We start from the raw sequence: 15,227 nt of genomic DNA, 5'->3' as shown, positions 1-15,227 counted from the left end.
GTTTACATGGTCTCAACTGCTTGCCTGGTATCCCCCTCCTAAGTAAGCAAGCAAGCTCCTCCAGGTTACAGAGATTCTTACTCCTCCTATTCCAACTGCTGAGCACAGACTCTGGGACAAATCAGGATTCAACAAGTGTTTGACAAATTATTTAAAATCAATTACAACTGGAAGGTAAATCAGACTAATGATACACATTAGAATTATCTGCAGTGGTGCTGGATAGGTGACAAAGAACTTTGTGAGACCCTCTAGAGAATAAACTATCTTTAAAACACTTTAGAAGTATCCATGTATTTGTGAAGAGCCCAAGAACACAGCCATAGTCAAATACTAAAATAGCCTCAACTATGTTAGGACAATTCTCTTCCTTTAAGTAAAGGCCAATAATCAAATTCTAGTCATTGTCAGTAGCTCGAAGTAATAGCATTCGTTAATACCACAGAACACAAACAATTTTAACACTTGGTTTTGTTGGGTTTTGTTTACTAATTCAGATGAGCCTTCCTTCCTCCTATTAATATAAAGTAGTTTTCACCATGCTGTCACACTCTATCAGTGTCCTCCACAAATACATCAAAGATGAAACAAGGAGAAAATTTAGTCGATGTTTTTTTAAAATACAGAGCATTTAAATAAACATTGCCAGTAGCCAATAATAAGAACTATCCAAATGGTGTATAAACCACCGTTTTGCTTGTTCCAGATATTTTATGGCAAGGCCACTTACTCCTTATTAACAAAAAGTTCTAGACATAACATACCTGAAAAGTACCACTATTTGGAGGAATTTCTCCTTCAAGCTTGAAATGGTTTAAACTGAAACTCATATATTCCTTAAGCTATCTGGTTAATGTGTAATTTTAGAATCTCAAAAGAGACACAGCATGAGAACTGTTCATTCAAATGCTTATATTCTAAATGAAGTTATCTTTTAAAAGGTCACTCCTATTAAGAGTATGACACACTACACATAGTAAAACATAGTAAAAGTCAGTTCTGACTATATCTATCTATGAGGGGAATAAAAATAGTAAGAAAATGCACCAAAATACACACTAGTTGGTAGAGCTTTGGCTTTGGATGATATTTATCCCGTTTTTCTCTATTAAAACTTTTTCTCTATTATGAATTATATCTGTTTATCTTTGGAAATATTAGTGCTGAAACATTTAAGAAGTTTAATTAGACATGGCCCTACAGACTATGGGGGCTCATTTCTTCTATCAGCAACCTACAGACTACTGGCTAGATCTTACCAAAGAAACAGTGAACACTTTTCCAGGGCTACTCCTGAAGTGACTCAAACTTTTGGCATCTACTATTCACTAAAGGATGGCAGAATTAAAGCCTCTGAGCAAAACCTGGATATATTAGCTGCCAACAGGTTACTTTCCCCTCATCTCACTTTAAAATTTAAGGTAACTGTCCTTTATGATTAAAGCCTTATCATTGCTGGCTCAAAACCTCAATAAACTACACTGACAAAGATTAATGAGATAAAATGCAAATACAAAAATCAAACAGCAAAACCCACCACTGACAGTTTAATGTTCACTGAAGAAGAGTATTTACCTTCATTCAGAGCTAAGGACAGAACAGATGGACTTTTACAATCTTTACAAGAAGGAAAAAGGCTTACTTAGTAGGCTTCAGGTTTAATGGCAAAGATTAGAAAATAATCATACTGAAGACTAATAAGTAACAATCCCCCCCAAAACTTATCATTAAAAGTCAAGCACCTGTTGAAATTCTGCCCCCACCCAGTGAATCTTCCCATCCTGCCTATTGCCTCTGAGTTTAACCCAGCAAAAAAATTAAGCTGAAATTCACTTTTTTCCTCCCCTTTCCACAAGTTTTAGATATGTTTATTAATAATTATTAAGAGTTTAACTTAAAATTTTATAATACTCTATACATTAGTGTGGGGCTTCCCTGGTGGCTCATTGGGTAAAGAATCCACCTGCTAACGCAGGAGACGTGGGTTTGATCCCTCAGTCGGGAAGATCCCCTGGAGAAGGAAATAGCAACCCACTCCAGTATTCTTGCCTGGAAAAGTCCATGGACAGGGGAGCCTGGTGGGCTCCAGTCCATGGGGTTGCAAAAGAGTCATGTCTGACTCAGCAACAAAACAACAAGTGCATTAGTGTAATCTACTCCATCTACATTACTGCACATTTGAATGGACAATGTGGCAGGATGAGTAGTTTGAATAGGATTCTTAATTAAGGCCTTAGTAGAAATGTACAGTATTCTAATTATAGGTATAATAGAAAGTATTGTCTGAATCAGTATCATTAATTATACTGAATTAAAACTTTTAAACTTAGAATTTATATTTAAAGTATAAATCCAACTTTGAGTAGACTAACCACAAATCTACTTTCTTTCCCCCTTCTTTCAGAGCTATCATCTCATCAGAATTAAAAGTATTTTTTAAAAAGGCTATACCCAAGACAGGATAAACAGCAGATGATTTTTTATGTCTGAAAGATGAAAAAACTAGATAAAGGAGTGATAACTGACATGGCAGAACAGAGGAAGCACAACCTTGGTACCTACAGAGTGACTGGGATGGGAACAACAAAACCAATTTGTCTTACAGAACCCAAGGCAGGTTCAGAATTCAGAGGCATGGTTGCCAAATCCTTGCAGTGAGGTCTATCGGTTAACGAGTTCGCCAAATGATGCGTCCAATTAGATCTTAACAGACAGCGAGGGACCATCACATATTTGAGAGAAAACTCCAAGAAGTCAGAAATTAAAACAGGAAGAAGAAATTGACAGGAATGATAAAAACCCAGGAGCAAATAAAAACTAAAAAAAAAAAAAATCTTCAACATTTACAGAAAGATGAGAAATTGCATCAGTGGAAAAAAGAACGAAAGGATGGAAGAGAACTCTATAAAAATAAGGTAGACAAAACAATATATTCAATAGAAGGATTAAAGCAGTCAAGGAAACCTCCAAGAAGTAGGACAAGAAGACAAAACGGAAAACAGGAGGGGAAAAAAAAATCTGTGCAGAAATACTGCTCTAAAATTTTCAACATCTGACTAACAGGAATCCAAAAGAAAAAAAATAGAAAATACCAAAGAAGCACACAAAAAAATTCACTAGAAGAAGAGATGTTCTGCATGTTTAAAGGCACCAATAGAGTGACAAGGTCTATACCAAACCATATTATGAAATTTCAAAACCCCACAAAGACAGAAGGTACTACAAGGTTCCACAGAAGGAAGGAATGGAGAAATGACTAACTTGGTAATATACAATGTATCAAATTCAATAGATTTAAGAGCAACACTATAAATGAGAAGACAAGAGGAAAATGTTTTTAGAACTGCAAAAATTAGTTTCAACCTAGAATTCCACACTTTATCAAATATAAGGAGTTTCATAGAGGCTAGGTCTTTATAAAACTTTTGCCCATGTGCCTTTTTCCAGGAAAATGTGCTCCAGTAAAACAAGGGAGTATAACAAGACAGAGGGAAACAGAATCTAGGACATAGGGGATTCAACACGTGAGAGCAGTGATGTGAGATTCCAGGTGACTTCACACAGATATCCCAGGAAAACAGGCACAGAGCCAGTCTAGGGAACACTAGTATGTAGGGGGTAGGGAGACAAAAGGCTGGCGAAGAGTGTCTCCAAGAAGAAAGGGAACAGATGTGGTTTTGTGGACGGAAAATATTTTTGATAGGCATGTGACAAATGTTACAACATTTGGGGGAAAAATAACTGTTAGAAAACAGGCAAGTGAATATAGTCAAGAAATTAATTCCACAGAAAAAAATGAAGAATGTGAAAACAGAGAGACTGGCCAGAGAGCTACTCAACTGTGTTTGGCTGTGTGAGATCATGTTTGCTAGAAAAAGCAGCATTAGATTATCCTGAGAAGTGCAAAAGTGCTCAGATTTCCTTAATATTGAAGAAAAAGAATGAAAGGTGTACAAGGAGGTGGCACAGAGAACTATATAGCTCAGCAATGAACAATACTTGCTTAGTCATAGTAATGTAAACAGTGATTCTGATTTAATAAAAACTGATGCATGTAAAGGGAACAGAAGGAGGAAAATAAATCACGGTGGATGAGGAAGTTTAGCTTTCACCTGCTGTGCCAAGAAGTCAATGGACAATGCTAAAAATTAAATTACCTATTACACTTTTATTACTTTGGTTAAAAACTAAGATCAAAAATTTAAGGCAAAAGAATTTAAGGTAGATCTTTATACTACAACCATATTATTGAAATTTAACTTAAATGTCAGGGCCCCTAAAAAATGAGAACTTCTAAGTCAAAAACCTTTCTGAATATATTTGATAATTAGGAACTAGAGATTCAGAAAATTTATAAATAAGAGGTCAATGCTAACAGTATTGGATCCATCATACGTTTTAGGAATCATGGCAGATATGCTTTTAATGAATCAAATTATTGATTTCTTAACTTTTCAACTATTTACTTACATGGTTTAAATGGTTGCTCTTCCTCTTTTCTCGCACTAAGAATAAAAAAAATTAACTGATGAATTCTGATACAAATACCATAGGAAAATAAGTCACTAATTATCTGATGGATTACCAATATGCACAATGAGTTAAAATTTCATTCTATTTTTTAAAATAATTTCCAACAAAATATATAATTTAAATCACCCAAGCAAAATGAATCCTATAAATAATACCTAAAAACTTAGTTTTTACTATTTGACCTAATACTAACAGATACTCTGTATTAGGTACAAATCAGAGAGTCTCCACTGACAAAAGAAAAGGACAAAGCAAATTACGCCAGCTGAGATATTTAGCTAATAAAAAAATTTACCAGCTGCATAGTATGTAGTATTTTCTAGTTCTACATGTACTTTAGTCACCAGGATTAACAGAGGACAACTCTAAGAACCAGTTTCTGGTTGAGCACCCATGTCTCTGGAAGCATTCGGAACCACTTATCAGTGACCTACTCTAACACCCAACTTAAAAAATACAAGGTGTCTTTATAAACTGGAAAGTAATCTATAAATTTTAACATGTGTGCTGACCTTACTGAACATACATCGACAGCACACAGAACTGTTTTGCTCCAACAGAGGCCAGAAGAATATAAGCTCTAAGAGGGTCCTGGGCCACACTCTTTCCCATGGCATCACAAGCACGAATTCCTTTAGACTGAGGAGAGACAGGGGCATGGGGTAGTATTTCTTTTACTCTCTCCACCGTCTCTCAACAGTATGAGCAGCTCATGACTCTGGACAAGACTGAGAAATACAGTAATGCTAACTAGAAATAACTGCCTCAAGACAAAGTCCACACACTTTAAGAAAATGCAAGTTAGAAACCCCGGGAGCTCCCAGGTTGGAGAACACGTGGCGCACTCGGAGAGGGCCTGAGCGCTCTGTGCCCTGCCCCACGCCTGGCCCTCTTCTGTCTGGCTGTTCCTGAGACAGACCCTTTTATAAAAACCAGTAATCTAATGAAAATACAAGAGAAAAAGAACCCTCTATTTTTTATTGTGCTGCATTACTTCAAATATTATAGAACGTTCACTTCTTGTATTCCTGCTCTCATAAACAACCGAAAAACTTGATCATGTATGGCTTTTTAGCAAATAAACTAGGATTTAACATAATATTAAGGAAGATAAGCAGGCAAGACAAGCAGGAGTGCAAAAACTTCTGGTTCTGATTCTCATCTTAAAACAAGCAGGACACCAGAAATTTACACAAGGTTTTCCCATGCTGCGGATAGCCTTCTGGAAAACCCCATATGGCAGGCACATTGCTCTGATTACCCTGGCCCAGCACTACATTAGGATGAGAGAACTTTGAAGAGCTAAAAGTTCTTGTAAGAACTTTTAAAAGAACTTAAAAATTCACATGAATCTGGATGTGAGAGAGGCTCATCTGGTTGAGCACTGTGCAAAATGGTGCCAAAGTCACAAGACTTGGTTCCCATACATAACAACTGATTTTTTTTTGTTTGTTTTTTTGATCAAATGAAAACCTAACTGTGACCTAAACCCTATCATTCATCTTTAACTCAGGTGCTCTTAGAGCAAGAGGAAAAGGACAAAGTAGCATGGAAAAACAGACCACAACTAAATCATGTGGCAAGCTGACTATGTTGATCAAGAAGTAGCAAAGTGTATAAACAGATGGTCTAAGTGTTTCTCCTCATTAAAACAGTGACACCTAAAGGAAAAATGTATCATCACATATTAAAATAAAACACCGTATATTAAAATATTATCACATATGAAAAAATAAATATTTAAACCATTCTAAGTGTTTTTCTGTGTCTTTCTATAATACACAAAACAAAAACAGTTTTCAGTCTTTCTCAGGGGGGAAAAACACTGTCTTACCGTCCGTTTGAGATTTGCTCAGGAAAATTGTGCTTGCCCTTGGGTGGTCAGAAGGGTTTGATTCCAAAGCTAAGTCTGCACAGGAAGAAGAGAAAAAGGTGTGACAATTTAGTTGAGTAGAAAAAGACATGACTTTTAAAACAGCTACACATTGATTTTAATCACGTTTAATAGTCTTAAGAAGAGCTTTTAGTAATGACAAGAAGGAAACTGTAGTAAAGGCAACAATATAAAAATTTTATTGGGAAACAGAAAAATTGTAGAAATTCTCCATACATGTGGAATAAAACCAGGGCTATGTCTTAGGCTTTTTTTTTTTTTCCAACTTGCACCTAATATATGCCACTTTTAGGCAAATCATGTATGTGATTCCCCTCCTACTTATTGATTAAAAATTCAGTCACCTCTCTTTAAGCTGATATTACTAGCACATTTCAGCAAGTCTCAAGAAGCAAGTTATGCTGTAGTCAATTACTGTCAGATACCAGCTCAATCTATCAAATATGCTATAACCAAATGAGCTGCTTTTGGCAAATGTTCTTCAGACAATCCAATGGCTAGTTCTAACTCCACTCAAGAAATGATCTAATTTAGTTGGCTGCCGTTTATCTGGGGGCTATTCATCATGGCAGATTTAAGAGGACTACGTAAGAGTTCAATGTTCTGATCCACAGAACACTTCCAGGATAGTGATTTTTAACTTTGCCCTCTATTTCCAAAGCTAAACTCTCACTTCTTCCTTTCATGCTGCATGATTAATAGAGGGCTTCAATAAAGAGTACTTCCTGGAGCACATCAAAGGGCTGCTTGAAAAAAATTTTGCCCATACCTATGTAAAAAAGGTGGGTCTGCTGGCAGTTCACCTTGCACCAAGGTGGGACAGTCTTCTATTTAGGCAGAAATATCAAGCAAGCACAAGCTATCACATTGGACAGTAAGGTTGTTGTTTAAAACAAACATAAAAGCCCTATGGGCACTTACTCAGTGAAGTCCACCTCAAACCAATTAAACAATCTTTTAAGAAACCGGACCAAGATTTTTAAAGAGTAATAGTTAAGGCAGTATTTCCCAAACCACATAATAATTGGCCTATTTTTAAATGGGAGTTTGGTGGTCAAAGTTATTTACACATTATCCCTGACTCTTAAAAAGAGAATCAAAAGAATATACACATTGATATATTAAAAACTAACCAGTGCAGCAGTGAATTTCGTCTAACCCAGCATTTCACAAATGTATCTACCTAGAACCCTTTTCTTCCCCAAAGAAGGAATTTTGCATGAACAGTAATTGGGACTTCCTGGTTTAATGGGAATTTTAATGTTACTGCCAGCACTAGAAATTTACGTAGCTAAACCAACTACTTTGTTCTTCACGAAAATTCCTTCACTGCATTTGGAGTTCATTAAGCTGTTTTTGGAGAAAATATTCTATTCAACAGTTTTATGTAAAAGACCCATAAAATTATTTTAAAGTTTTTTCCCACCTACATATTTGAACAATGGGACACTGGGAAAATAAATTATTTCAGTTGTACACAAAGTTGACAGGCAGAGACTTTCGACCTACCAGAAAGTAAACAGACTACACTGGAATCTAAACCCGGTAAAATTTAACAATAGTCAATGAAATCCAGGAAAAGTTAAGTGTCAGGATCAAAGAGAAGCAAGCTTTAACACACACACACACACACACACACACACACACACACACACACACACACACACAGGATCAAAGAGAAGCAAGCTTTAACACACACACACACACACACACACACACACACACACACACAGGATCAAAGAGAAGCAAGCTTTAACACACACACACACACACACACACACACACACACACACACACACACACACACACACACACACACACACACACACACACACACACACACACACACACACACACACACACACACACACACACACACACACACACACACACACACACCTGCTGCTGGTATTCTATGATGTGCTACTACGGATCTATATACAGAGAGCAAGAAGGCTGGGATAAAAGAAATGACAACATGCAGGAAAAAAGTAAACTTGCCCAAGTGACCTGAAGAGAGTTGGCACTCCCCCTACCCTACCCTAGAGGTTTCAAGGGTAGGCACATGACCCAGAACTGGCTGATTGATCACAGCTTTCCTAGGACTTCCCAAGAAGCAGAAAAAGGCAGAGTGGTACCCTAGGATCCTTAGCTAGTCTGGAGCTGCTGGACACTCCTCTTGCCATCATGAGGGGAAAGGCTTTTCAGGAGAGATCAACAGAGAGGAGCAGAACTGAGACAGGATGTGAGATCACTGAACTCCGGGGTCAAGTACTGCTTAATTTACTCTATCAACTCCAGTTATGTAAAAGTCAATATATATATATTTTTAATTTAAGCTATTCTGAGACATTTTCTCAAACTTGCAACTGAAAGAGACCTGGTTAACCAGCAGTACTGATGGTCACACTGAAGGTGGGGAAAGTAAAAGTCACTTGCTCATTCCTTAAACAAATGTCATGAACAAAAATTTGCATGAGCCAAAATGACAGTTTAAAAATTAACCCACAGATTCACAGCCCTTACTTTTAGTTGTTCTCCTTACACATTAGAAAAAGCTCTAATTAGTGTATAATTTATGTCTTCTTGTTACTAACAACCCTTCTCCATCTGACTGTTGCATATTTACTGTTTAATGAATACACAACGGCCCGTCAAGTGTTATTCCTACACTGTACTTAGCCAATCCCCTATTGCTGGGGTTTAAGTAGTTACAAAATTCTATTCTTTGATGAGGAAACTTTTCACCTATTGTTATACAGCTTTTAAAATAAATAATGGTTTTATATCCTTAGCAAAGATCTTCAGAACTGGGATGTCTAAGCCAAAAGGTTAGATCATTTTCATAGCTCAAGGTACAGTGCTAAACTGCTTCCTGAAGAAGGTGGGGCCACATTAATGTATAATACTACCAATCATGACAGTTTTAGTTCCTACCCCTGCTCTGTATAATTGGGGGGAAAAAAGTCCTACTAATAGAAATAAGGAACAGCACTGTAGATCTAACCTGTATTTCTTTCGACTACACAGTTCTGACCACTTTCCCATAATTATCAGTGTCATTTCCACTTTGGTGAGCTGCCTATCACTTATATGTACTAAACATACTAGGGCCCTACTGCTGTCAATTTGCATGAGGTTTTCAGAAAATATTAATCTTCTGTTTACCACCTATATAACAATTTTCTATACAACTTGCACTTTTTGCCAGTGAAAACATCACTATAGACTTGACAGGTAAACCATTAGACAGTAAACTCATACATACACACAATATTTCTGCATGCTCCATTAACTGTTTTGCCAAGAGTCTAAGGAGACAATGAAAAAAATCTAGCGTACTCTTCACTGTCACAAAGGTAAGACTGTCAACTATGAAGCAAAGCATTACCACCCACCCTTCCCCTCATCCTCTCTCCCACAACAAGTACACACAGTAATGTTAGAGATATTTTGAGAAATTACTGTGCATTTTATATGTGAATTCTCCCTGAAATTACTTCTTTAGCAATCTTTAAGAATGTTTTAACCCAGGAGGAGAAATATTCTTGAGCTCATGATTAGGGGTTATCATTAAAGTTATATTTTAAGATCCATCACTTTTATATTATCAATTTAAACTGCAACTTATTTGACAGCATGATAGACTTATGTAGAAAAAGGATGACTAAAAAAAATTAAGCTCAAGTCTTAATATAAACACTTCCAGAAGGAAACCTGTAGAATACCAGGACACTGAACATTGCTTTTCCTCCAACCTAAGATTCTATCAAATGTAAGCTCCATCTCAATTGCAGATGTTAAAAATGTGAAAATAAAGGCAACTCAGAACAAAATGCATTACAGAAGCCTAAAAGTGTTAAAATTATGCTGTCAAATGGTCAATAAATGATTTTTCCCTGTCAAAATATCAGAGAGAGGGTAGTGACCAAGAAATCATCTGACAGAAGGAGACTAATGCCCACATATTGACTTCAATATACTGCAATTAAATAGGATTGTCAGCATTTTCTGGGCCAACTTCTGGGCTCCAGTTTATTTAAAGGTTTACTCCATTTACTGAACTGCCCTATCACCTCTAGTAGTATACTATATTAGTTTTATGGCTAATAATACATTTCATGTCTCACAATTATCCGGTGATTTCATCTGAGTCCACACTTTTCACCCTAGCCAAGTGGTTCTTGCCAGCCGATGCTGAACTGGGCTGTCTCACCAGAGGGCACACAGCATGCTCCTGCAACCCCCATCTACTGCTCCTGCTTCCCTAACTTCTGACCATCCTGGCTTCCAAACTTCCAAACTTAGAGGCTCCTGAACTTGCCTCTGACTTGGTTCTCAGTCCTGCCTTACCTTAATCCTCAATCAATGTTGTAATGATCATGACCAAGAGATGATATACAGGTAAGCATACCTGGCTTTATGTATTTCTAAAGAGTACTTAGCTCAGGCTTCTTGGACTTGTAAGAACCTTTCTGGGTTGCAAGCTACGGTGATTTCATTTCACATTATGCAATGTTACTGTTTTAACTCTTAAAGTTTTATTACTTTAGTACCTTAAAAATAAACAATTTTTTAAAAAGGGGTGAGAAAAAAGGTGGTATTCCAAAGCAGCACACAAAATGTCATCAATAAATTCTGTTCCTAAATGTCATGTATTTGGAATTTACAGTCCTGATCTATCAAGGTTTTAAAAATGAGTAAAACCTTGGACAACTCTATACCTCAGAGAACAATACCTACACTGCCTAACTCAGAACATTATGAGAATCAAATGAAATTCAAGAGCAATCTATACACTATAGCTTCACTGAGTTACACAAGCCCCTTTGCCATGACAAGGCTGCGATCCATGAAGGGGATATACTATATAAAGCATAATAAATGACACATCAAAGCTTTCACAAATTAACTCAAAAGCCAAAAGTGAACATTTAGCATTTCACAGGAAAATTTATGTCCACTCATCACCCTCACCCAAATAACATCTTAAATAAATACTGCTTTCTTGTTGTTCAGTCACTAAGTTGTGTCTGACTCTTTGCAACTCTATGGACTGCAGCATGTCAGGCTTCCCAGTCCTACACCATTCTCCCTGAGCTTGTGCAAACTCATGTTATTGAGTCAGGCTACCCACTAAAGGAAAGAGAATAAGAGTACACAAGGGCAAGGATTTCTCCTAGTGTTCTTCCTTTTTCTTCTTTAATGAGCAAATACGTATCATTTCTCCTGCTTCTGTCATGGAGATTAGTGTATATTCTCTCCCCATTTTTTTTCAGGTTAACATCCCCTGGAGATGAAGTCATTATCAGTGGAGAGAGCTCTTTCATGGCTCCCTAATTCTTCACTGTCTGGATATGCTCGTTTACCAGTCCCTTACTGGACATGTGAATTATTTCCAATATTTTGCTACTGAAGATAATGCAACATATGCGACCTACACCTTCAGAATAAATTCCTTTAGTAGGATCTCTGGATTAAGTGAGACTGTTCTAACTTCCCATTCAAGGGGTTGACCGATTTCCCATTTCAACCAGCAATATATGAATGTAACTTTCTTCAGTGGCATCAAAGAATGCAGTGCCAAGTTTCTGAATTTTCTCCCAACAGAAGCTACAGTAGTTTTATTTTCATTTCTCTTATGTGTGAGGATATGTTTAAAAGCCATCTGCATTTCTTTTTCTGTGACTTGTCCCATTCATATTGTTGTTAGCCTACTTTTAGATTCACTCAGTTTCTTCAAGTCAGCCTATTTTAGGCCCTTATTAATATTGCTTTTTTGTTCAAACCACTGTTGGCTCTCAGCTGAGCAACTACACCAGCCTCCTAGCTGGTCTCCCTGCTTCATTCTACCCCTGCCCACACTAGAGTAGCTGGTCTGATCTCCCTCCCCGCTCCCTACACCTCCTTTCCCTTCTTTAAGAATTATCATCATTCCCTTGCATATAACCTTTCAATGGTTTCCCATTACAATTAGACTAAAATCCGTATTTTTTTCTTGTCAAGGCCTACTAGACACATAAGGCCTTAATCCCCCGATATTCCTCCTGGCATTCTTTCACTCAGCTGCAGCCACCCTCTTTCTGTCCTCTGCCTACACCAAGCCTATTCCCTTCTGAGGAGCTTACATGGCTCCCCCTCACTCCTAGGATGCTCACTGGTCACTTAAGGAAACCACCCCCAGTAACACTGCTCTCCTCCCCAGTCCATGACCATCATTTTCTTTCTTCTCAGTGTCTCGCTACTTGACATTATTCCTGTGTCATCAGCCCCCAGGTACCTCTAGGAAGTAAAGACCAGAGTTAGGGTTTGGGTTTTGTCTGTATAACCTTTGTCTGTCCTGCTCCTAAATGGTGCCCAATAATCATGCATTTCAGTGTACCCCAAAGCATTTATGCTTCTCCCAATTTTCCCTCATCATCTAAGATTTCTTCTAATGCTGTCCTTTGATGTGTCTGTCACCTAAGACCAGCATTAATTTCAGATCTCTTAGAGTGGTAGTTTAGTTACTCAGAATCAAAGACATCGACAGGTTACCAAGAACCACAAAAACCTAAAAGAGGAAATCTACTGTTCAGTGAAAAAATCAATGGTAACTTTAATTTGGGGAAAGAACATTTAATGTTAAAATACCTTAACTACAAAATGACTCACCCTATGAATTTAATTAAGTCATAAGACAAAGTGTACTACCAGAATTCTACAGGCAAGTACAATACATCACTTTTTATGTCTATGCACAGAATAAAGCAATATAATGGGATTATAAAAGACAACCATAAAGGGTGGGTAAATGAATGATGCTCCAACCATTAAACCGGAGGTAAAAAGCAGACTGTACAGCTACATGCAGCTGCATGGAAATACATCCCGGAGCACGCTCCAGGTGTCAGCATGGTTCCAGCAGCTTCCCGTCTTCACTTTACAAGAGAAAAGTCACAAAGTGGCACACAAAGAACAATTTCATACAATAAACACAATGTTCTGTTTATATGTATACAAAAGGTTCAGGAAGAATCAACACCAAAATATTAATAAAAATTCTGGACATTCTGAGTATGAGTGAACGACTTTTCAGTATTTTGTAAATCTTTTACCTCAAATGTTTGTTGTTATCAAAAGAGTAAAAAAAAAAAAAGTGTTTATAATAGCTACTGAAAAGAGGAAAGACCTGTTGCTGTTGCTCAGAGGTTTTCCCCCATTACGATGTCAATTCCTTCCCTACCCACTCCTTGGAGGATGGAAGGAAGGAATCATTTGAGAGAGCAGCTTGCACTAGAAAATGAGCAAAGTTCCAAAGGGCAGAATATAAAGGCTGTTTGAAAAGCTGATGCATAATAGTAAAATCAGATAATAGGACCATAGCATCTTATTTTCTATTATTGACACTAACATCAGTTACATTAGATACACTGTTAAAGGCAAGGTAGCAACAAAATTCTTTTGAGTCTATCTGATATTTATACTAGGTTCTTAGGAGTTAACTGAAACGGCTTGAAGAAATCATGTTCTTCCCAAAGGTTTCTGAAGAACAAGACACAGCATCATTTATGTTTGATTTTGTCTAAGTAACCAAATAATTCTTCACTGCAGAAAAGCCAAAATGTTTTATATCAATGTAGATATTTCTCAGTTTCCAGGGAAACCGATATAAAACTGCCTGAAATAAAAACATTAAGAGCAAACTTCCAATGTGCTTGCACTTTACATTCGGTGTTCTGACCTTGTTTCTATGGAAACTTAATAATAGGCAAATGCTGAAATTGAGGTTTCTCTTACCACTTTATTGAATGCCAAAAAAAGATAAATTTAAGTAAAATTTTAACAATCATGTCAAACATAAAAAGGTAAATTCTGTACTCATGAACTCTCTTTTTCTCGCTCCTGACTTAGCACTCCTCCTCACTAAATGCTTTGTACCTTACCTGCCCGCTTACCAGTTTCTCCTAATATCCCTCTGTCCAGGGCATTCTCAGCTTCAATTCGAGGTCAGCAGAACAAAGTCTTTAAAATATACCAACATGTTTACCTGACTGGTAAATTTAGGCTATTTCACGACTTCTTTTATTCCTATCCATTGTAATAAATGTACAGACATAGAATGGAGAGGTAAATGTTGCTTCTGAGTTGTGAACAATAAGCTCAAATGGGAATAATCAAAACTGAAGTTGAGATAGGCCTATCTTATGGATAAATTATAAAATAAAAAGTGCACTCCAGTTTTTTTTAAGCACCCAACAACTGAATTTGGTGTTATCTATCACTCTCAAGTCTGTCTCTTCTCTTCAGTAGCTACATAACACAGTTATTTCAGATCTCTTAAGTCTTGGCTTTTTCATTGGCAACACAGGGAGAATATTCACACGTCTTATTTATAGAGGGAAGGGTCAAGTGAAATACACCCGAAAATACGTTGTAAATCTTAAAAGAATTATACAAAAGTCCAACTTTGGTCTCCCTACACTAGCCTACTACTGTTTTTTAAAATCACTTACAGGCTTACCTTATAGCAACAAGCTGAGCAGTTTTCACAAGTATGCACAAGCTTTGTTTTTAAAGCTACAGTTAATTTACATAATTTATTCTTCCACAGTATCTGACTATTCTGAAAAGGGAGTACTTTCCACTTACAAAGCCATGTCCATCATATGGGTGAGTTCACAGGCTTACCTATTCCAACTTTGAAAGAAATTAAGTAAACCCAAATAAAATTTCAACAGAAGAGCTGCTGTAAGACATTTCCTCTATGAAATAAAGAAATACTCTGGCATTTAAATGAAACAATTGGGCCAGTGGGGCT

The 15,227-nt window shown here is 37.0% G+C and overlaps 1 protein-coding gene across 3 annotated transcripts in view; it reads right to left on the bottom strand.

Annotated features, from left to right (window-relative positions):
• Nucleotides 1-15,227, bottom strand: part of CCNYL1 (cyclin Y like 1) — a 35,698-nt gene that overhangs the window by 18,615 nt on the left and 1,856 nt on the right. For all 3 annotated transcript variants that reach the window (XM_081578170.1, XM_081578171.1, XM_081578172.1), the window contains exons 2-3: nt 6,368-6,442; nt 4,471-4,505 (exon numbers count right to left, since the gene is read on the bottom strand). In XM_081578170.1, the coding sequence (XP_081434296.1) occupies nt 4,471-4,505; nt 6,368-6,442 (110 nt within the window). The remainder of the gene's footprint in view (nt 1-4,470; nt 4,506-6,367; nt 6,443-15,227) is intronic.

This window comes from Giraffa tippelskirchi, chromosome 3 (assembly GCF_054371585.1).
Source record: "Giraffa tippelskirchi isolate mGirTip1 chromosome 3, T2T-mGirTip1v1.2.pri, whole genome shotgun sequence".
Taxonomy (NCBI): domain Eukaryota; kingdom Metazoa; phylum Chordata; class Mammalia; order Artiodactyla; family Giraffidae; genus Giraffa; species Giraffa tippelskirchi.
Note: the sequence above shows the minus strand (reverse complement) of the source record. Positions and strands in the feature narration are given on the sequence as shown.